The following is a 23,852-nucleotide window of genomic DNA, read 5'->3' as shown; positions in this document are numbered from 1 at the left end:
TTATTATCGCAGTTCTGCTCGCTGATTGGCCAGGGGATGAAACGTCAACATGACTTATAAAACTGGAGAACTTTGATTGGAGGATGGAAAAATGACAGCGAGCTCTGCTAAGAAGCTGTGTCACGTTTTCTTTCGGGAGCAGTGCGATGCAGCATCTGGTATATAACCATGAGTCAAACTAGAATATGACCGATTCAGTTTTAACCATCTGGAGTCTCCAAAAGCGCCAAAACATGACTTCTTCATGACATTCAGACTAGAAAACAAAGCAGCGTGGAGACCTACTGTAAATTTACCTCTAAAGTTCTGGCTGTAAACTCCATGAGGCCAGTTTCAGTTTGATGATGATATACCAAGCAAAACTGGGGACAAGGTCAAATATATTTAGTATAAAATTATAGAACTGGATGTAACCCTCTTATATATTATATTTGCAGCCTTTGTTCACATTTGCAACATTTAAAATTATTTATTGAGCAAGATAGTGTTTTGAAAGTAAAAAAAAAACACATTTTATGTTGGACTAATGGATTAAAAAAGACACAAAATGACCAAAACAAGACACAAAATAACCAAAAAGACACAAATGACAAAAAAGACACAAAATGACAAAAAAAGACACAAAATCCCCCCCCCCCCCCCCCAAAAAAAGTCACAACAACAGACACAAAATGACCTAAAAAGACACGAAAAGACATGGAAAGGATTCCAAAATGGACAACATAAGCCAATACTCCATTGAGTTAACATGAAAACAAAACAGCCTGCATGTTTTAGATAGATATTTAGGATTATATTTAACATTCTGCGTGATAGACAATGATTTTTTTAGCTCAGGTTTTTTTAGACCATTATGAGCAAAATCAGTGGTGGAAAAAGTATTCAGATCCCTTACTTAAGCATTTTAAATGGGCTTTTCTTTCATAATAAAAATAGAGCGAAAACTAATATATGGTTCTGATACAGTGGTGAAAAAAGTATTCAGGTCCTTTACTTAAGTATAAGTACTAATACAACACAGTGAAATTACTCCACTACAAGTTAAAGTCTTGCATTCAAAACTTACTCAAGTAAAAGTACAAAAGTATCAGCATCAAAATGTACTTCAAGTATCAAAAGTAGAAGTACTCGTTATGCAGAATGGACCCACTCAGATTGTTTTATATATTCTAAATATATTATTGGACTTTTATTATTGATGCTTTTATGTAAGCAGTGTTTTAATTTTGCAAATACAGGGTTCATTCAATTACTTAATTTACTATTATAAGATTTAATTTTAAAAAAAGTCTAATAACTTTAAATTGATCTTTGTTTTATGTTAAATCTTGACCTGAAAAGGTACTAAAGCTGGTAGCTAAATGCAGTGGAGTAAAAAGTACAATATTGGCCTCAAAATGTAGTGGAGTAGAAGTAAAGAGTTACATAAAATGGAAATACTCAAGTTAAGTACAAGTACCTAAATTTTTTTACTTAACTACAGTACTTGAGTAAATGTACTTAGTTTCTTTCCACCACTGAGCAAAACACACACTACTATTAAAATAATTGATTATTTTCTATATTGGTAAATGATTTTATGCTTGATTTCTGCTTCTCTGTTGTTTGACTCCCTGGTGTCTGTCCCTGTGTCTGTCTCTGTTGTCTGTCTCTGTGCGTGACGCAGGTCACTATCAAAGGTCAAACCTTGAGTGTAATATCTCTCTCTATGCATTTATATTAAATCAGGCAATATGATTTTGATACAATGATTATGTTTGTGTGTTAATGTTATAACATATATTTCATTGTCTGTTTCATATTTTTTAGACTTTTAGAATCTATGTGAGACAGTGGAAATCCTTTGGCTCTGTCAGACATACTATCTCTGTAAGACATAACAAGGCAGGAGGTTTTTGTTGAATGTTCTGGAGAAGAAGCCAGGTTAGGATGGCCTTGTCCGGGGCAGCAAGATCGTATGCCCAGGTGGCATGATGTGCCGTTTTGTACGGATTAAAACTGGCGAATCAGCGGATCAAGAAGGCGGAACTTCCTGGAAGAAATCTACCAGGATGTTTTGTAAACAAATGTTAGTATTTTAATGGGTTCAGGGAGAGAGACGTGGTTCAGACTTCACGAACTGAAACCCGTCTGTTTGTATTCAGGGACATGAGTTTTTGAACCCGGAGAATCTCTGTAAAATGCACATTTTTTGACGTATTGTAATAAAACTATGTTAAACTGAGAATTTGGACGTCTCCTGCTTTTCATTCGCCATCAACGATCTGCGCAGAAAAATGGTGAGGTTTTTTCTGTTGGTGACAGATTATTCAATTTTCAAGGTTTCCTCATGCAATTTTTCTAACACTACATAAAAGTAGACCTATATATAAAGACAGAAAAAGGCATGTGAATTTTGTCACGCAGAACAAACGTGATGAGTTAATGCAGGTCATGGATAATAATATCAGCCAATGAGATACTTGTATGTGTAAACAGGCGTTTCAATAACTGTGAAATCAAAAGTCTCCAAACTACCTTCAGCCTCACCCTGTCACTCCACCCAAGACTATATAGGTCAACCCTTCAGGCCTGTCACTTCTCTGTTTTCCTCCAAACCACCAGCCAAAACAAAGACAAGATGGATGTGAGTCATTCCTGAGTTATTTTGGACCGTTTTACCTCATAATACTTAATTTGGTTGATTAATATAGCATGAAGCTGTTGTTTAAAAGCAACTGTTTTGTTTTGTTTTGCTATTCAGATCATCTTATCTTATCATATAGAAAAGATTCCTGAGTTTAGTCCTATGTTTGAGTAAATGAAAAACCACATTATGGTTGCATATTAAACCAGAGTTTCTAAAATCAGTGTTTCTGCCTACTTATATATATAAGTAGGCAGAAACAGTAACCACAATTATTATTATTATTATTATTATTATTATTATTATTATCATCATCATCATCATCATCATTGTCATTATCATCATTTTTATCATTATTATTATTATCATTATTATGATTTGTTTGATGCTATTCAGATCATCTTATCTTATCGTATAGAAAAATCATCCGTCAATCAGCTATCAAATATCTATTGATTATCCATCAAACTGTTGACCATTTAAACAGCATCTGTCTTGTGTTTAAATTGGACCACATCAGATGTTCTGTGAGCCAGCGCCATCACAAACAGTGAAATTTCTTCTGTGAGTTCCAGTAGAGCAGTCCTGGTTTATTCATTGGTAATTGTTTTCAGTCTAGCACTGGGTATTAATGGCATAATCACTATTAAAATTGTATAGGCTACAGATGATCTTCTCAACAGATTTCTGTTCATGGTGTGGGACATTTTTGGGTCAGATTGCTTTTGGTGAGGTGTAAATGATGATTTGTAAGAGACTGTTAGTGGACGAGTAGCTCCAAGCAGTGGTAGAAAGTCACTAAGTAGGCTACATTTATTCAAGTACTGTACTCAAAGTACAATTTTGAGGTACTTGTACTTTACCTGAGTGTTTCCATTTTATGTAACTTTTTACATCTACTCCACATTTTGAGACTTCATTTAGCTGACAGCTTTAGTTACTTTTCAGGTCGAGATTTAACATAAAATATATGATCAACTTAAAATGTTTAGACTTTCTTAAAAACTTCTTATAACAGTATATTAAGTAATTGAATGAACCCTGTCTTTGCAAAATTAAAACACTACTTACATAAAAGCATCAATAATAAAAATCCAATAATATATTTAGAATATATAAAACAATCTGAGTGGGTCCATTCTGCATAAAGAGTACTTTTACTTTTGATACTTTAAGTACATTTTGATGCTGATACTTTTGTACTTTTACTTCAGTAAGTTTTGAATGCGGACTTTTACTTGTAGTGGAGTCATTTTACAGTGTGGTATTAGTACTTTTACTTAAGTAAGGGATCTGAATACTTCTTCCACCACTGGCTCTGAGTCATTAAGCACTGCAGCAGCTGTGTTCTGGGGGCAGGATAATTCAGGCCATTTGGCGTGCTCTGTTTTATAAACTTTATGGTTTTGTGACTGTCCTTAAGTGTTTTTACTCACCTCATTTCTCCCACAATGCTTCAACCTCCATTTTACATGAATTCTCATGTACAACTGCATTATATCAGTTCACTGCTGTATATAAATCCGATGACCAGACCTGTCCCTCAAAGTACAGAAATACATTGGAAAAACATTATTGGTAAAACAGATATAAGAAATTAAAGCCACTAGTTTTTATTATTCTTCAGTCAGATATTTAGACTCAGGCTTCACATGTGTGCAGATTATTTTTTAAAGAATCCTCACATCCCACTTGCTATATACTGTACTTCAACAATTAACAGTCCAGTGTTAATATACAATGCAATGTGTAGTAAATTATCTGCCGAATATTATGCATGAAGTAGGAGTATTGATCCTAATAGGAGGAGTGAAAGTGAGCACAGATTATGACAGATTCCTCTGCTATAAGATCACCAAAGTAAATTTTGGACCCAATTTTTTTACAAGCCACATATCTCCTGAACATTCAGACACTGATATAGCATTTTTCATATGGACAAATTAGAACAAAATTGACTGTTCAAGACCTGTCTATCGCAGCAATGTCTACCTCTCTTGTGAGATCTGGCAATACAAAAGCAGGTCACACATGCAAATGCAGGCGAGTGACATGGGGAGTGCAGGATATGATATCAGCTGCTGGTTTGTAGTCCATTTGGAAGCAGAATGAGGTCAACCACACACACAGGTCTTTGTATTTGGTTGAGACTGCGACTTCACCGGTCAAAGTTCACCACAGATGAACTGCACATGATGCAAACATGCAAATTTGCTTCACAACCGGAAGCTAATGTTTTAATGTTAAATTTGAGTATGTATGACCACAGCCTCAATGATGCCAAACTCTCGTGAGATCTTGCTATAGCATTGCTGTTTCTCCTTGAGTTATGTTGAAATGTAAAAAAAGGTGGTTGATGGTGTGCCAGTAGTTCCACTGTCATATACTGTTTCCTAGTGGCAGTAGGCCACTATCAGACTGTCACACCAGCACTGGCCCCTACAGCAGTGCTTTTGAAATAAATTAATTTCAAGGCCCTTCATAGTGTGGTACCGCAAATGTCCCAATATTTTGCTGGGAAGATCTGTGCCAGCTTTTTGCCTTAGGGCATTCATAGGAAACCGCGAAGGTGTTATATTCCTGCCCATTTACAGAGCCGGGATCACTTGATCCCCTCATCCCACTTCTGACGCTTTCATAGTGCAGGTGAGACATTACAGTAAATTACTGTAAATGTCGGGCCTTTACATACGTAGGGTAGTTTAAAGGTCTCTAGTTCGCATATTGGAAGCCCTAGGGTGAACACACACCGGAGAAAAAATACTGGTCTCAATGCAGACTTTTTATTTAGATCACAGGTAAAGTTATGCAGTGCTGGACTGAGACACAGCTCTGGCAGGATCCCACTCAGAATGAGATTTTTGTAAAAAAAAACAACAACATTTAATTCTGTACAGAAGTTGGATTAACATGCAACCGAATTCTATTGGCCAGTTACCTATGACATGGACAGGCCAACAGCTGTCCAAGTCTCGTTCGAAGGTTGTGATACAAGTGTGTGTGTGTGTGTTACAGGAGCATATCTATGAGCTACAAAGCCCAAACAAGATAACATAAAGTGAGAATACAAACTCAGGCCTGTGAGAAAGAGAAAAGCTACAGTGCAGCAAAACACATTGGCTACTGCCTTCATATAAATATTAAAATCTAACACTAGCCACCTAAGCCAGTTTAATATCTAATGTTTAGAGTCACAAATGCAAAAGATACACATACATTATTTTTTACATGTAACACATTATATATTTTGCTATTTCTACATTTTCATTTATTTCTCTCTCTCTATATATATATATATATATATATATTCACTTTTTTAGTTATTTATTTCTTTTTATGTCATTTTTCGTCCCTCCCGTGAGGAAGCATATTTTAGCATATGTAAAGCAAACAGTCTTTGTCTCCAAACGTTTTACTACCATACATCCAGCAGATGGCGCCAGACACCACTAAATCTGATATTTGAATTCCTGAGAGCTCTCAGGTGATAGCTTGTTAAAGTTGGCAGACCAATGCGATATCCAGAAATGAGCCTGAGAGCACAAAGGGCCTTGGTCATATATGGCTGTCAATCAGTATACATTGTCTTTTACTTTTTCAATGTTTTGTTGGTGATTTCTTATGTATAGGTTCTGATTTAAAACTCCCAGTAACCAATAAACAGACCAGAGTATTTATAAATAGTATCATAAATGCTGTATGTTAATTTTAAATCAAAATTATGGAACACATTTAGTTGAATAATTGTTAATTGGTTCATGGGTATAATGGTGATTTTTAGATTTTATACTAAACAAGGACATTTTTTCTTCTATATTGCATCTTCATTTATTCCACGGCAATAGAAATATATTTACTTACAATGGATACATGTATTTCCAAGCCTGTTACTTAAAGGATTTCAGGTATATGCATAAAAGCTTTATGCTTGAGGAGATATTTCAAATTCATTGAAGGTTGATGTTATTTTAGGTTGTTGGTTTTTTTTTTTCAGAGAAATGGGGCGAGGGATTAAGAGGTATGTACTTGAGCTCCACTACAGCAAAGTTTAAGAAGACCATGTACAAAAACAAGACTTTACAAATCCAGTTTATTGGCATCTGGGAAAGCAATGAGAAGCATCAAACCATGTGAACCTGCAAGGAAAAAAGACACAAGTAAGTAACTGTCTGCAGAAAGACATAGTAGATACTGAGTTGTGCCTTACCAGAATGGTCTTTACAAGACACCTTTGGTCGGGGCTTTAACATGACCACTGTGCTTAGGAGTTTTCCTGATGTGTGTGGGTACTGGTGGGATTTTGATTACAGGTTCTTCTGGGGTGAAGCGCATTTGAGCAAGAACTCTCCTTCCACGCTTGTAGCTTGAATGAGAGTTAAGGTAGTCGAGTTGCTCCAGATCTGACACATCACTGAAGACTGACTCAGGGCTATGGTCACCAGCCTCATAGGCATTAGCAGATCCAGAGCTCCAGCTGTCCCCTACAGGAGCACGGTCTGAACTACTGAAGCCAAAACCTGGAGTACCGATGTCATACCCATAGCCTGGATAAGCACCATTTTCATTGAACTCAGGGCTGTGAGCTGTGGAAATGGCATCTTGAGGAGCAGGAAGTTTGATAGCGCTGGCAGCAGCTAAGTTGGGTAGAAGGGATAGAGGGGAGATGCTGCCTGGGCCTGCTCTCATACCCATTCCACTTAACCAGTACCCAGAAGAAAATGGCTGCCACATTAAGCTTGTGTCAGCACTGTTTGCACCATATTCTGGGGGAGAAAAAGCAGCATTTCTTCCCACTCTTCATTTAAGGCTGGCAATCTCAACTGGCAATAGTTATTTTATTAAACCCACACAACTTACCCTTCCCCACAGGGTAGCAGGTGATGCTTCCAATCAGCTGACATATAATCCACAACACCCTGTGGATACAGTTCAGTTAGAGACCACAGGGTTGTCACACTCAAATTAAGCCAGTAATGTACTTACTTCATTCTTGAATTAAGATCCGGATGGCATTAACATTCATCTGTAACCTTTTCCCCCAAGAGACTGCACAAATATAAAATGGGAAGGTTCTGGTTAGCAATGGCATTGCACCCATAATGACAAACGAAGCATTAGGAACTAATTTCATACCTGCTAACAATCTGCAACTCTTCCCAACAAGAGTCAATCTGTGATGTCACCAAGACCTAATGGCTTATTTTGACTGATTGTCATTGCTGGGGAGATTGATTAACCTGTGGTAACAGCTGGTGGTAAAAGGATGCAAGGCTGTGGTTAATTGGCTTTCTTTGTTGAGGAGGAAAGAAATGACCAATAATGCATCAAAAGTTGAAAATTTCTAACCTCCTGCTAGAAAAAGTAAGTAGCAAAAGCACATTATGGCAGGGACAGCTGGACGGTTCAGATTTGGGCCTTAGTTAGTCCCAATATATAGTATATCAAAAGCAATTTGCTAAAAGTACCAGGGTGTTTTTTTTTACCTACAATCCTCTGCCCAGGGTATATGAACAAGAGGGTCAAAGTTCAAGGTGCCATGTTATGATCAGAGACAGTTCAAGTATTGTTGTTATCAGTGGTGGAAAAGGTATTCAGATCTGTTACTTAATTAAAAGTACTAATACAACACTGTGAAATTACTCCACTACAAGTAAAAGTCCTGCTTTCAAAACTTACTTAAGTAAAAAGTAAAAGTATCACCATCAAAAGTAAAAGTACTCGTTCTGCAGAATGGACCCACTCAGATTGTTTTATATATTCCAAATATATTATTAACATACGTATTGATGCTTTTTATATAAGCCTATGTCTAATCAATCATATACTGTATGTTAAATCTCGATCTGTAAAGTAACTAAAGCTGACAGCAAAATGTAGTGGAGAAAAAGGACAAAATTTGCCTTAAGAAGTAGAAAAACTTCACTTAAAATGGAAATACTCAAGTGAAGTACAAGTACCTCACATTTTTAATAATTGAAATAATCTAACAGGATGCAAGAGTTTCTGTGGTCCCATGCATGGTCCCATGTACCTACTGTGGGCTGCTGGAAATTGGGTCCGCACCATTATAGCACCGGCGTACCGCTGCGGTGGATGGCAAGCCCAATGACAGTGGGTATCATATTTACTCTGTGGCATCATTATTACGTTTTAATGACACATAAGTAGCATATAAGTCTTTTACAGATTAATGTTTTATTCATGGTGAGACCTCCTCCCGCCGGGAAGTCTTTCCCACTCTATTTCAGAGCCAAACTCCTCCCTCACCTCTCGTCATCACTTACTGGATCGTGCGCCGGCTGCTTCAAAAGGAGCGCACCCACTGATCCCAAATGAGTCAGGTGGAAGCATGACGCGCCCCCCGGCCGTCTCTCATTGGTTGAGCCCTGTTGACGTATAATTTTAGCGCCATTGGTAATGGTTGTTGCCCATGGTGAAGACATCATCGGTTTACAGAAATAACAACGTTACATGAAAGAAGTTGATTACATGATGGCAAAATGACTTCAGCTATTTTCTCAGCGATAAATATTCTAACAAAACCTCTTGGCGGTAAGTGGATAACTCAGTTTGACAGCCCAACGGTAGCAATAACATTAAGTATGTCATGGCATGGTGACATTTTGTTACTTACTGACTCACTGGTTGTTATTAAAATTGATAATTAGCAACTGAAAGAGGTTCAGTATTCGTCGCTGTGGACAATAGTTAACACATTCATGTTCTCATGCTTGTCATTTTGTTTGTAACGTTAATGTTTGTGGTGGAATGTAACTTAAGTACATTTAGTCAAGTACTAAGTAGAATTTAGAGGTACTTGTACTTTACTTGAGTATTTTCACATATGTAACTTTATACTTCTACTTCACTACATTTTAAATGCAAATATTGTACATTTTACTCCACTACATTTAGCTGACAGCTTTAGTTACTTTTAAGGTCGAGATTTAACATAAAAACATGATCAATTTAAAGTGATCACACATGTTTATAAATTAAACCACATAACAGTATTTTAAGTATTTCAAATGAGCCCTACATTGACAACAGTAAAACGCTGCTTACATGAATGCATCAATAATAATAAAAATCTAGTAATATATTTAGAATATATATAACAATCTGACTGGGGCCATTCTGCATAACAAGTACTTTTACTTTTAATACTTTAAGTACATTTAGATGCCGATACTTTTGTACTCTTACTTAAGTAAGTTTTGAATGCATGACTTTTACTTGTAGTGGAGTAATTTCAGTGTTGTATTAATGGTATTAACATTGTAATATTATATTAATATTAAGGACCTGAATACTTTTTCCACCACTGTATCAGAACCATACATTAGTTTTCACTCAGTTTTTATTATGAAAGAAATGCCTAATAAAATGCTATACTTACGTGATTTCTGTTCACAGTCAACCTCCCGTTTACTCATAGAGTTGTATTAGTACTTTTCCTTAAGTTAGGGATATGAATACTTCTTCCACCACTGGTTAGGTCACAACTTTACTGTACAGAAAGTGAAAAACAGGCTACATACAATCAACTGCCCTGTACAGAATAAGTCATACACAGCCCACGATGTAATTTTCTGTGTGTTACTGTCTGTAGAAGCGTCAGTGCGGGATGCTCAGCCCTCACACCAGGAGGCTCTCCTGGAGGCGCTCCGGACCAACAGAGCTCTTCTCCAGGAGGAGCTGCAGAGTGAGAGCAGCTTTGCGGAGGTGAGGAGGCTCAGGGAGGAGGTGATGGCGGCAGTAGACTGGCTCTCCGGCGATGGAGATGAAGATGCCATATGGGGCTTTGTCCAGGAGTGTCTCCTACTGCTTCTCACATTGGAACGACACATTTCTGCTGAACTTGAACTTTTCAAGCAGACCCCCACTCCATCTGCAGCTAAACAACGAACCCCTGAGATGGCTCCACGTTTACCTCCTGACGTCCTCAGTGTCACCCAGCAGAAGACGCTCGGAACAGCTCTTCAGTTTGTTGTGTCTCTGGGGCTCTGTCCATACTTAGCCCCTGGAGTGGGTGTGTCGTTTGGACGCAGGACAGCGTTTGGAGCCATGGTTGAAACACTTGTCCGTGGTGCAGCAGTGGCAGCGGTGGGACGGCGGCTTCTTATCACCACAAATGTCCTATTGCAGTTGGCAGAGCTGTCATCTCTTGCCACATTGGTGTTCACGCGACACCTCGGGGATGTGATGGCAGCATTGTGCCAGCTCGGCTACCAGCCACGACGGAAAGAGAGTAGCAGCACAGAGCAGGAGAAGGTAACACATCTGGGGATGATAGGATTCTGTCAAAAGTGCTTTTGATGCATGTAGTCAAGAGAAATAAAATGTGTTTTTTTTGATAACTTTTTAGATGCAGGAGCTCAGCGCTGAGGAACGTCAAACTTGCAAAGAGGCCCTTAAATGCCTTCTAGGAAAAGTCTACCAGCCAATTGTTATCAAGGAGCTGCTGATTCTGCAAGGTGGACCCAAACAGGTGCATATGTCTATGTTTGACAAGGGATTATGGCAGGGACGACTGGAGAAAGGAGTGATAATGGCCAACATTAAAATTATGATTATTTTGAATGAAATTGAGATCATGATTATTTGTCATGATTATTCATTGAATTCAGGGACAAAATATTTGCACAAACAAATAAACAGAGGACTGCTTTCACTTCCATGTTCTGCTACATTCCTGCTAATGTAAAAAAAAAAAAAATGACTGATGCTGATGCTAATTTTAGAGGTGGGGAAATGTATTATTGTGATGGCAGCACATTTCAACCACTCTGTTGTCTAATATTTAACATTGTTATACATTATTATACATTATGCAAACAATGTATTTCATTTTTAGCCAATATATAAATGAGAACTGAGGAAATAAAGAATAAATAGGAAAAAAATAAATTGATCAATAAACAATTGCTGACTTTAAAATAATAACAATTAAAAGCTAACACCATTTCTCACCAGGGCTCATTTTAACTACTTAATATACTTCCATGTGGTTTAATTAAACAAAAGTCTAATCACTTTAAATTGATCATATATTTTATGATAAATCTCAACCTGAAAAGTAACTAAAGCTGTAAGCTAAATGTAGTGGAGTAAAAAGTACAATCTTTGTCTCAAAATGTAGTGGAGTATTAATAACTCAAGTAAAGTACAAGTACCTCAAAATTGTACTTAAATTAATGTACTTAATTACATTCCACCACTGGCCATAGGTCCATGAGACTTGTTTTACATGTAATTGTCCCTCATTCCAGCCTGCTGCAGTGGGGAGCTCCAGTGGTTCTGGCAGCAGGGCAGCTCTGGGATCAGCTCCCACCTGGCTGAGGCGTTTGTGTGGCCAGCTGCTGTCTGAGCGCCTGATGCAGCCCGGTGGTGTCCAGGCTGTAGTCAGAGCCATCTTGGAGGGAGGAACAGGTGTGTATGAGAGGAGGTAACGATGGAAGAAGGAGCACAGTAAAATAAGTAGAGATATAAATAGACTCTCAAATGTAATGCATGTTAACCATATGTTTGGCTCTATTTTATCATTTGCCTACAAACCAAAACTCTGAAAAAGTTGTAATGTTGTGAAAAGTGTGATTTAAAAAAAAAAATCCTTTGCGACCCATTACCTTCTCTATGAATATATATATATATATATATATACTCATTCTAAATTTGAGGCATTCTGTTTTTATTTATGAGTTACTAATAATCCTGTTCAATCCTTATTTCCCAAAAAGTTGGGATGTATTTTAAAATGTAAATAAAACAAAGTGTGATCATTTGCTTATCCTTTCTGACATATATTCAATTGGCAACATTTGGTAACCTCTATATGAATAAAGTACATTGAGTCATCCATTCCATCACAAAGCATTGGTCAGCATGGTCACGTGGCACTATTTTGTTTCTTGAAAAAATTTCGTACAACTTAATGTCCAAAATCCTGAACTATCCCTTTAAGCCTTTCAATGATGCCACTTTCATATCCAGTCATGATACTATCAGTTACCAATTAACTCGTAAATTGTTTTTTAAGTTTCCCAGTCTTTTGTTGGCCCCATTTCCAACTCTTTTTGATATGTGTTGCTGGCATCAAATCCAGAATAAGTATATCTTTGCAAAAATCCATGAAGTTGATATAAGGTAAAACACTAAATTCATTGTCTTTGTGCAGTTTTGAGTTGAACTTATGTAAAAAAAAAAAAAAAGAAAAAAAAAAGGGATGAGCAAATTACCACATTTTGGGTTTTTCAAACATTTTACAGTGTCCCAACTCTAACTAAAGCACTGTTTCTGTTCTCTAGGGGGCGAGTCAGACTGGAGGAAATGTGACAGTGTGGCGAAGATCCTGGTTACTTGCCCTCAACAGTCTGCCTCAGCAGACACTTACTACAGACAAGTCTGTCCTCAGGTCAGCTGTAACACACACACACACACACACACACACACACACACACACACACACAGAGATCTTGTACTTAATACAGGCCCTTCTCTTGGAAATGGATTGCTTCTAAATAGTGCTTTTCTGGTCTACCAACCACTCAGAACACTTTACAAGGCATGCCAACATTCAACCAAACCCACACACATTCATAGGATGGAAGAGGCTGCCATGTAAGTTGTCAAGCGGTTTTGGTTTCACTGTTTTTGCTCAAGGACAATTCAACACTCTGTGAGAGCCGGGGATCAAACCTTGAACTTTTTGATGACTAGACAACCGCTCTACCTCCTGAGACATGCTGAAAGAAGCAGCACTGTTGCTGCAACATAAGGCAAGATAAAAATGCCAGCAGAAAATTACTAATTATGTACATATATGTAGAATTTATCTTAATGAATCTTTATTCTACCACTTATTGCAACTTTATGTCTACCGTTTCTTTACGTTTTCTACATTAATAGTAGTTCTGAAGGCAAAAGGGGTCCAACCTGGTACTGGCATGGTGTACCTAATAAAATGGCCAGTGAGTGCATATGGATAAAGCAATTTCACTAAAATAAGTCAAATGGGGCAAAAACAGGAGCACCCAGGCGATCACAGTTTTAAAAACAAAAACTGGTCAGCTAAACCCTTTTGACAGATTAAACAAATGTAAACAACACATATTATTCTAAGCTGTGCAGTGAAGACATCTTCACAGTTTGCAGACACACTCTGATGACTCTCCTCATGAGTGTGAGTTGGACTGCGTAAGAATTGTTTATTTGAAGTGTAATGATTGTTTTTTGTATCCTTTTGTTGTCATCTAGATCCTTGACCTCCTGCACTTCAAGGACAAGCTAACAGCCCAGCAGTTCCAGCGAGTGGCCACCAGGGCGGTGCTCTTCACAGTGCAGGAGAAGCCCAGCTTTGCACAGCAGTACTTACTCACTCCTCTGCTCAGCCCGCTCCACTGCTGCACCACTGCTTCCAGTCAGTAACAAACCCATCATATCCACATGTGTTGGAGTTATTAATAGTAAAAGCAAAGAGGAGCTTGTGGTTGTGTTGAATTTTCTGTCAGGAGAACAGACAGTAGTTGTCCTGTTTGTCCAGCTAGATATCATTACTTTGTTTAAAACAACAGATGTATGATGAGTCAGATACTGTAGAGGCAAATTTTAGATATTAATAATAATAATAATAATAATAATGCATCAATTTTATATAGCGCTTTTCAGAATACACAAAGATGCTTTACAAAAAAACAGAGTGAAAAAGAATACAAATGTACAATACATACAGTACATACACACATACATACAAACGCATACAAATATTCAAAAACAACAATACAGTGGATAGGAAAGAGATAAGAAGACAGAGGGTGGAAAATGATTTATCAGGTGTTGTAAGTGATGTTGAAGAGGTGGGTTTTGAGTTGACTTTTGAAAGACGGCAGTGAGTCGGAGTTTCGGATGACCAGGGGGATGGAGTTCCAGAGGGTAGGGGCAGCAATGGCAAAAGCTCTGTCCCCTATGGTGCGGTATTTGGTCCTGGTGATGATGGTGAGGGTGTTGGCGTCAGAGGAGTGCGTTCGGTGGGGGTGAATGGGGCGATGGAGGAGATCTGTCAGGTATGAAGGGGCAAGGTTGTTTAGGGCTTTGTAGGTGGTGAGGAGGATCTTGAAATGTATGCGATATTGTCCCAACATCTAACAAAAAATCCACTTCTTTTGAATGTCAAGAGTCCACACAAGATATGCAAAAACTCACTGCCGACAAAGTTTCTTGCAAAGTTTAAGAGTGTTACTAGTTGTTTTTTTTTATCAGATCAGCAACACAAAACCAAACCCTGCGATGGTTCACCAGTGAAGGTCTCTTGTGTTGCTCAGGTTTTTCTCTTTTTTTTATGGCGCTTTCACAACCCAAGTCTGTTTGGTTAGTCTGGATCAGAGTGAAATTGTTACATTTGATTTGAATTTAGTCTGGTTTGCTTTCACAGTGCATAAATGTAAGTACATGCACAAGCAACCAAACGAACCGTAGCAAGGATTTAACGGCACCAGAGTTCGATTGAAATGGACTAAACTTGTGGTTGTGAAAACACCCTGATACATCTCTGCCCCTCATTTTTTGACCACCAGACACTTCAAAACAAACTATTAGACCTGTCATGTACTGCTGTCTTATCTGACATCACTACACTAGTTGGGTGCATGCATACACGGGTGCAGCTGCCTTCTCCAGGTCAGATGTAACCGTTTAGTCTTGTTTTGTCTCAGAGCCTGCCTGGTGCCATGATGCACTGAAGACACACACACACTCTCTCTGTCCTGTCTCACAGGCACATGAGATACACACACACATCTTAAAGGGGTCACTGAGTTTTACACACACACACACACACACACACACACACACACACACAGAGCTCGCTGACTCTCTTCACCACTAGCAGGGTGATTTATATTCAATACATGATTAACACTTGAAGCTAAATGAAACATGACAAAGGTTTGACACAAAATGGTTATAACTTAAATATAACTGACACATGGAATGATTATTAATCATGATCAAGATTTTAACTCTTTATTTTTTTTAAAAATACCTACTGAGCTGAACAATGTTTCATTTGTTTTCCAGACGAGGGTGATTTCCAAGCTGCTGTGGAGGAGTGGGAGCTCACTCGTTGTATAAATGATGTGTACAAGGTGAGAACACCCAAAGGCAAACACTCAACACTACAATGATACACTTCAAATTCATAGCAGTAATCATAGCTCAGACCCTCAAGATGTCATTGACTTTGCCATATACAGAATGTAACCTTGATGTCTCAGTTCCCTTGACTGTACTTTATTTATGTTGAACACTTGTGATGAAAATCCAAAAAACACACTTGTAAAGTAAGATTTAGTCTTATTTGCTGTAATATGCAAGAATTTAATCTATGCTTAGTTCTTTACATGGTGTCATAATGTATATCATAACTGTAGCTAAATGATATTCATTGATTTCTGTAAACACATAGGAAGTTGCTCATATTTTCATTCGTCTGTAAAAAGCAGTGGTGGGAAATAGTTTTCAGATCCCTTACTACAGTAAAAGTACTAATACCACACTGTGAAATAACTCCACTACAAGGAAAAGTCCTACTAACTAAAAATACAAAAGTATCAACATCAAATTGTACTTAAAGTATCAAAAGTAAAAGTACTCGTTATGCAGAATGGACCCACTCAGATTGTTTTATATATTCCAAATATAGTATTGTATTATTATTATTGATGCAATTTTGTAAGCAGCTGTTTAATTTTCTCAAGGTAGGGTTCATTTTAACTGCTTAATATACTGTTATGATGTATACAATATGCCTCAACATTTAGTGGAGTAGAAGTATAAAGTTACATAAAATGGAAATACTCAAATAAAGTACAGGTACCTCAAAATTGTACTTGAGTACAGTACTTGAGGAAATGTACTTAGGTACATTCCACCACTGGTCATAATGTATAATATAACTGTAGCCAAATTATATTTATTGATTTCTGTAAACCCAAATAACGTTGCTAATAATTCAATTCATCTGTTTAAAAAAAAAAAAAAAAAAAATAGACACACACTTTTTTTTTTTTACACAATCCCTTACTCTTATGTCTCTTGTTGCTGTCAGATCTGGGTGGTTGGAAACAGTCCGTCATCTTCTCTTCTCAAAGCTCTCGGAGAAATCCTTCCCGTCATCTTTACACTCTTCTGTTTCACCAAGCAGAACGTTTGCCACCTACGGTAATGTTTTCTCTAAGTTATTCATGTACAAACACTGCTACTCTAAGAATTAAGAACTATAACAGCCTTACTCCACATAAAGGAACAGCAATAACCCAGGGCATGTTTAATTATCCAAAAGTGTCAGAAACCAAAAAACAAAACAATAAACATTGTTTAGACTCAATGAATTACTCAATTACGAACCATTTCAATCAATATTTAGTGCAATGATGTTCTTTACCTCTCACAGATCATGGTTCAATGAGGATAATTCACTTGTTTTTCATAAATAATGCATATCAAAACTTTTTTGTATGTAAATTGAAAATACCTATATATAAAATGAAATGGTTTTACACAACATTGATTTTTTTAAATCAATAAAAAAATATATTTTATTTCACATTAAAAAACTTTTTTTTAGATTTTAAACTTTGAAATGGGTCAATTTGACCTGCAACATGAGAGAAGGGTTTTGCAACTCTCTAGTCTCTGGCTGTCATCCTCATCAATTATTGTAAAAATGTTTACTTGGAAAAAGTCATAAATGCAAAGTATACATAAACTGTAGTCCATTTGCTTTAAAGTAGGATCCTGAAAGTGAGCTATGTGTTCTCTGTGCTCCACAGCGCCCCCTGTCAGGAGATTTTGTTGTGGTACTTGAGCCACACTGAGACATTTGCAGCCCTGTCAACACTGAGGCAGCTGTCAGGTCTGCAGGCATGTGAGAGCGAGGTTGCAGCAGGATTCCACTTTACACCGGGCAGTGATGGAGGAGCCAGACTCGGCTCTAGAGAGAGCTGCAGGTGACTTGACACATATACTATACCATGATGGACAGAACAAAAACATGATGCAAAAGGAAGAACAGGACAGTTCCTTTAAACTGTCTTAGGCCGATCAGCAACAGTCAAAGAGCCACCTTGTATCTTATTCCACCTTGGCTGCGATGATGACTGTTAGTTTAATTTATGGATGGGAAAAATTAATTGATGATAGATTAATGGTCATTTAAAATTTGTTTGATCATGTGGAATTTTTAATTGATCTGTGTATTTTTTTTACTTTAATTTTTATCTATAACTGCTTATCAGTCTGAAACACTGAAACACGGCCGGGCGTTCAGTTCTGCGGCCATACATCAATAAGCCAATGAGCTGAGAATTAAGTTGGATAAAGCTACAGTTTGCAAACTGAAAGTTGCAATAACAATTATAAAACACACAAAAATACAAGAGTATTAATTGGAGAAAAACTAGCTTACTGTATCACACCTTGCTAGCATGAATTACTAGGTTTAATTTTATCCAAAATTTATTTAAACACAAAATACACTCAAATATGCAAGATTACTGTGAAAACTAATCTCATGCCTCTCCGGGGGCTAAAACATAAAACATTGTACTCCTTGACGTTATCTTTACAGTTTAATCGAACTTGAGTTAGTTTTACGATCTAGAGGAAGTCTCTTTTCATCCATTCAAAATACAGGCATCCATTATCAAAACAGGCTTTTGCACAGTACTGTATATATATATCTTTTATTTTGCCCATGTATACATGTATTTATACATACTGGAGTATTAATTTATCGTTAACTTTATAGATGCTCAAGTTGGCAGGTTTCTTACAAACGGCCATCCCTAGTTTAATTACTCTCTATTTCTCAGTGCCTTTCCTCAATTCTCTGTTCTTGTATCGCAGTGAAGAGGACGATGCTCTGTATGAGAAGGTGTCAGGAGAGCAGTGGAGGCTGGACTGTCTGATGCAGCTGCTAGCTGAACTCCCAGACTGTGACCTGCCTGGAGACTTCTTCCTGGCCCTGCTGCAGGTAAGGTGTACACACATATCGTACAGCTGTAAAACACGATTCATTCTGGTGTAAAAAAAATACTCCCATTGTGTTTACTGTAGCAAAGAAGTGTGCTCAGCTCTACGTAGAAGATAATCTCAGTCGACAGTTCATCCTCAACTTGTTTCTCCTGCAGGAGCTGGCCAGCTGGGCGGCTGCAGAAGACAAAGAAGAGAAAGATGAACAGGAGTTGGACGTGTCAGCCATGACTCTCCTGGAGGTGGAGCAGCAGCTGCTGGCTTCAGCTGCGAGACAAGGCCAGAGACTCACTTTGCTTCAGGTGTTGGCTTCCATGGTCGAGTCTCTGCAGCATACTTTGCTGTTGAGGAAAACCTCACAGGTGAGTGGATAGATATGCGGGAGAAAAGTGGGCATGTTTTTTTTTTTTTTTTAATTGATTCAATTTTTGTTTATAACAGGGTACACAAAAAAACAAGAAAAAATAGCAATACAAACAAACAAGCAGAAAACAAACAAAACAAAACACAGGGCATATTTAAAAAGAATAATTAAGTAAACTGCCCCATCTCATTAACATCATAACGTAAATTCTAAACAATTAGAGGTGGATGGCACTCTATGAATTTCCTTGCTGGTCAGAGTCAGTGTCATATTTAGCAAGGTGAGCCAGAAATGGCAGCCATATCTCCGAGAATTTATTTAGATTGTCCATCACGCCGTATCTAACTTTCAACATAATATGTAAAAACTCACTCAACTAAGTCTTAAACTGAGGCACAGTATCTTACCAGAGTCTTAAAATCACTTTCTCTGCAGTTACCATTCCGTACATAATTGTGCTTTGTACCAAAACATTGTGTTTAAGTAGCAGAGGAGAAATCCCAAAAAATGCAATCTACGGGACAGGTTCAAACAGAGTCATACACATCAGAAAACCACTTAAATATGTCACACCAAAAGTGATAAAAGTGGGTGTGTTTGTAAAGGGGAGACTCCTGGGTGACCCATTTTCATGCCCTCATTCATGTTCAGAGGTCGGAAATCAAAAGGAATATGGTTTGCTACTTAAATCTGATATATTTTAAAATAACTGGAATATTTATGTCGAGAACAATTATGTTACAAGACTCAACCATTATTTTACTGTATATTCAACATCATCTCTGCAAAGGTTAATTTTTTTCCAGCTCCCTGGGTTATTTCTAGCCCTGAATTCTGTCACACGTCCAAGAGACTTCATCAAACTTTTACCCATTTGTTGCAGAGCAGATACACTAAACAACAAGCCTTTATTGCTAATAATAAGAAGATCTAACCGCAAATTACTAAAACAAGATTTGCAGTCATTCTTTGGTCACACATTCTTGTGTGACTGTAGAGAATCCAATGATAATTTTTTTCTACTTGAAGTAACAGTGAACAAGCCCACAAATGGCACAAAACAATATACTGTAGATGACTTTGCTTGCTTGTGCAGAACTCTGTCCTTGTTATGAAGGCCTCTGTATCCTAAATTAATGTTGTGTCTCCGTTTTGTTAAATGTGTCATGTCCTACCCTCTGTTAGGAGTTAGAGGCTCATCTGGGATTTCAGCTCTCCTTCTCTAGCATATTTCTATTTTAAATCAGTCTGTGTTCCTGTGGACGTTATTGTAATGGAAGCAGGCCACAGTGAGTCATGCTGCCACACAAAAATAGCCTAATTGCTTCATTTCTGGTCAGGTTTATGTTGGCCGCCTGGCTGGCTGCTATTGTTGGGTCAACTAACATTCCCTTCCAGATTAAGAATTGCTCTGATTCACTTTATAAACTGACTTTACCTCACTGAATTATTACTTATTTGAGATTTCTTTCAGTTTAACTAGTGCAGTGCCCGTAGGAAGTATGTATTCATACATTACATGCCACACTACAACGTCTGCAACTCCACAAAACACTTTTCATAAGGTACCCACACCATCCAGCACTTACACATTGAATATTGATATTCGCTGGAAACTATTGGAATATTATTGTCAAATCGAACCTTGTAGCGCACTTTAAAACTCCTAAAGATAGGTAGGCTAAATAGACTTACAGATGAGATGAGTCAGGTGTGGAAATCCAGAGTGAATTGTGTTACTGACCAGGTGTAGGCCTATCACACAATGGGGCCGAGCTCCCCTAATGATATTTTTAAAAATGAATTAAAAAATCTTCAAAAATCGAGGATGCACACCTTAGTGCCATATGGAAGCCACATACGAAATCTTAGGTCAGTCTAACAGTCAGCTAGATATGCCCTAGACACACATCCACACACACACACACACACACACACACACACACACACAGACGCTTCTTGCTTTTATAGATATATACTTCCTATTTAATATATTCCAAATTTTTAGTACCACGTTTTATACATCATATTCCTTCTACAAACTCTACCTGAACACATTTCAGCCGCTGAATCTCTTTCTGTGTATTATTTGTGCCATGTGTAATTCTGTGCCTGTTCTCCAGGTGGTAGACTTCATGGTGTCCCTGCTTCAGAGGGCCTGTGTGGGTCTGGATCAGGCCACTGGTCCAAATCCTGGGAACCCAGTGGAGAGCCAGACTCTGAGCATGGGGATGGGCCTAGTGGCCACTCTCCTGTCAGAACCTCAGGTACTGAAAACTGCAAACACCACACATCCACATGTTGCCTATTAAACTGCATCTATGTCATGATACACTTTCATACACTTGCACTAATTTTGCACTGTTAATGAACTCCCTCGTGTAAATATCATACATTATTTTTTCTTGTATGTTTTTTACTTGTATTTATATTATCATATAAATGTTTGGCTATGAACTGAGATAACAGTAGGTGGATAGAAGCAACCTGAAAATATGATCCAAAGTAGCCAGAAGCTGTGGTGGCTAAACTGCTTTGTCCATTCAAAACAGAGAACTTCTGGGTGTCTAAAAGTATCTTAAGTGTCAAGTGCACTTATTACTGGTGAAATGACTTACAAGATGATGATGATGATGATGATGATGATGATGATTCTTAGTGGTGGATATAGCCCCTGTAGTGTAGTTTTTGTTTTCCACATGATTTGATCAGTTTTTGATGACTTGTGCTTACAGTACCATCCATCATGATACTGTCATATGCCAGTTTGGTAGACATCGCCCAACCCTAGTATCAAACATATGTTCTTTTTATATAATATAATTATATCTAATTTATATTTTAAATGTGATATGGAATTGGACCATATTGCATATATCGATATAGATCTTTTTTTTTCTTTCTTTATATATAAATGCTGCCCTTACTAGGGTCTCTCTTGTTACTTATTTTGCCGTGTTTGTTATTCTTTTCTCATATACATATATTTTTTTCAGAAAAAGATTGGCCTATTTTATTTAAAAGGCTGTTTTTATTTAAGATATGTTTTTATTTAAATGTGCACTTTATGGAGCTTTGATTTAAAAAAAAAAAAAAAAAAAGGTACTACTGTTATTTCAGTAAAACTACTTGTGACATGTCATATTTGGCTTTGACTTTGACTAAACATTTGCTCTCACTTTGTGATAAAAATATTGGGATATATATATTTTTTTATCGATGTTCAGCCTAAATATACCGGGATATGACTTTTGGTCCATATCGCCCAGCCCTACTATGTACATTCATAGTCACTCTGAGAGGAGAGCTGTCGTTGCCTTATTCAGAGCAGCACACTCTGAGGAGACAGAGCAGCAAACCCCAAGTGCCCTTATAAATGCATAATCAATACGCTTGTTCTGTAAGTCTAAAATAATTATTTAAAAATGAATTAATGTGACATTAATGTAATTAATAACACCCTGCTTTCTCCCAATCGACCTCTCCTCTTTTTAATATTACAGCTCAGTGCAGAGGACTACTCTTCTATGTCAAAACTGCTCCCTCCACTGGAGACGCTGTCTCAGAAGCACCCTGAGGTGGTCATCCAGCAGCTGGCATCCAATCTCCGAGCTGTCATTGCCACTCACGGCGCCTACAAGCCAGAAAACTTTACCTTTGATGCTCAGCCCTCCAGAAACCCTGAAAGGACAGCAATGCCCAACACTGTCCCTTTTAGGAATGAGCAAACTAGGCAAACTGAAGCAAACAACTCAAAGACTAGTCCTCATTCATCTCCCTCAGACAGTCATTTACCTAGTAACACCCACATCAGACAGCCAGCATCCTCTGGAAGCTCTGCAGGAGGAAGAAGTCCAAAAGGTGGAGGGAGGACCTCTGGTACCAGTAACCCCCCTTGCCCACCTACCAAGCCCCTTTCTGATTGGCTGTTAGAGGCATGTGACCCGGATGTGCCAACCAGAGCGTTCGCTTTGAGGGTCCTGACCCAGATGGTGCAAAAGAAAAACCCAGAAGCTGTCCAGGCCCAGGAGAAGATCCTCATGGTAGGTTTCTTGGTTATGTACTTGTATTTGGTCTTATTATTAGCATCAACCAGTTATGATGCTCTTTCTTAAAACTAAACAAATACTGTGTAGGTCCTCTCAGCAATACAAAGTTTTGCCCTTGGTTTTGTACTTCATGGTTACCAGTGTGGTGTATTATTCATCTTCTGGGCATTCCCAGCATCTCTGGCCCTGGTTCTCCTTCAACAGGCATCCTGTTATCACCTCTGTGCACCTACAGCCTCAGGGACCGCCCCGGTAGAGTGTGTAGGTGTCTGTGTAGGTGGAATACATGACTGATGGATTATAAGAAGCATTTCCTGTTTCTATGCAAGCTACAGCAGATGTGCAGATCACAATTCATCTTTGTTTAACGCTCACCTTCATATTTGCATGATCACACTGTTAAATATGTAGTTATTACACACACTAAACCTGACATTACATCCTTTCTCGTGGCTGATTGGCTTGATTGAAGGCAAATGTGAATATAGCTTAAGACTGTGTTCAGACCGCCAATAGAGAGCAAACAAAACGAAGTACTTTTGTAGGCCAACCTGGAAGTTAGCATGGCCATGGGATTAAGTATTTGCCTATGAGAATTTTGCATTGGACTTTACATCACTGCAGAAAATAAGCTCTGTGGCAAACACACGTTTCTGATGCTGGCGCATTTTGTTCAGCAGGATAATCTTCACAAATGTGCACCACTTTTATGATATACGATAAACTAACCAGGCGTTTTGACACGCTAGTGAAACTGTAGGCTAATAAATAGTTTATTAACCTA

General features: G+C 37.9%; 2 protein-coding genes across 3 annotated transcripts in view; one reads left to right on the top strand and one right to left on the bottom strand.

Annotated features, from left to right (window-relative positions):
- Nucleotides 1-6,697: 6,697 nt before the first annotated feature.
- On the bottom strand, nt 6,698-8,095 carry LOC131973693 (uncharacterized). Its single transcript, XM_059335750.1, has 6 exons — nt 7,973-8,095; nt 7,760-7,875; nt 7,610-7,672; nt 7,484-7,542; nt 6,834-7,389; nt 6,698-6,762 (listed from the first exon to the last, which is right to left on the bottom strand). The coding sequence occupies exons 3-5, from the start codon at nt 7,612-7,614 to the stop codon at nt 6,845-6,847; spliced, it is 609 nt and encodes a 202-aa protein (XP_059191733.1). The 5' UTR covers nt 7,615-7,672; nt 7,760-7,875; nt 7,973-8,095; the 3' UTR covers nt 6,698-6,762; nt 6,834-6,844.
- Nucleotides 8,096-9,041: 946 nt separating this feature from the next.
- Nucleotides 9,042-23,852, top strand: part of tango6 (transport and golgi organization 6 homolog (Drosophila)) — a 30,664-nt gene continuing 15,853 nt past the window's right edge. Inside the window, exons 1-13 of one of the 2 annotated variants that reach the window (XM_059336167.1) lie at nt 9,042-9,178; nt 10,239-10,900; nt 11,004-11,117; nt 11,899-12,058; nt 12,934-13,040; nt 13,883-14,045; nt 15,701-15,768; nt 16,731-16,843; nt 17,455-17,631; nt 18,530-18,656; nt 18,814-19,017; nt 21,143-21,286; nt 22,523-23,062. In XM_059336167.1, coding sequence (XP_059192150.1) covers nt 9,127-9,178; nt 10,239-10,900; nt 11,004-11,117; nt 11,899-12,058; nt 12,934-13,040; nt 13,883-14,045; nt 15,701-15,768; nt 16,731-16,843; nt 17,455-17,631; nt 18,530-18,656; nt 18,814-19,017; nt 21,143-21,286; nt 22,523-23,062 — 2,631 coding nt within the window. In that variant the 5' untranslated portion in view covers nt 9,042-9,126. Of the gene's footprint in view, nt 9,179-10,238; nt 10,901-10,994; nt 11,118-11,898; nt 12,059-12,933; nt 13,041-13,882; nt 14,046-15,700; nt 15,769-16,730; nt 16,844-17,454; nt 17,632-18,529; nt 18,657-18,813; nt 19,018-21,142; nt 21,287-22,522; nt 23,063-23,852 lie in introns of both variants that reach the window. The other variant, XM_059336166.1, reaches the window with a different exon arrangement.

Source organism: Centropristis striata, chromosome 6 (genome assembly GCF_030273125.1).
Source record: "Centropristis striata isolate RG_2023a ecotype Rhode Island chromosome 6, C.striata_1.0, whole genome shotgun sequence".
In the NCBI taxonomy this organism is placed as follows: domain Eukaryota; kingdom Metazoa; phylum Chordata; class Actinopteri; order Perciformes; family Serranidae; genus Centropristis; species Centropristis striata.
The sequence above is the reverse complement of the archived record's forward strand: the minus strand, read 5'-3'. Positions and strand labels throughout refer to the sequence as shown.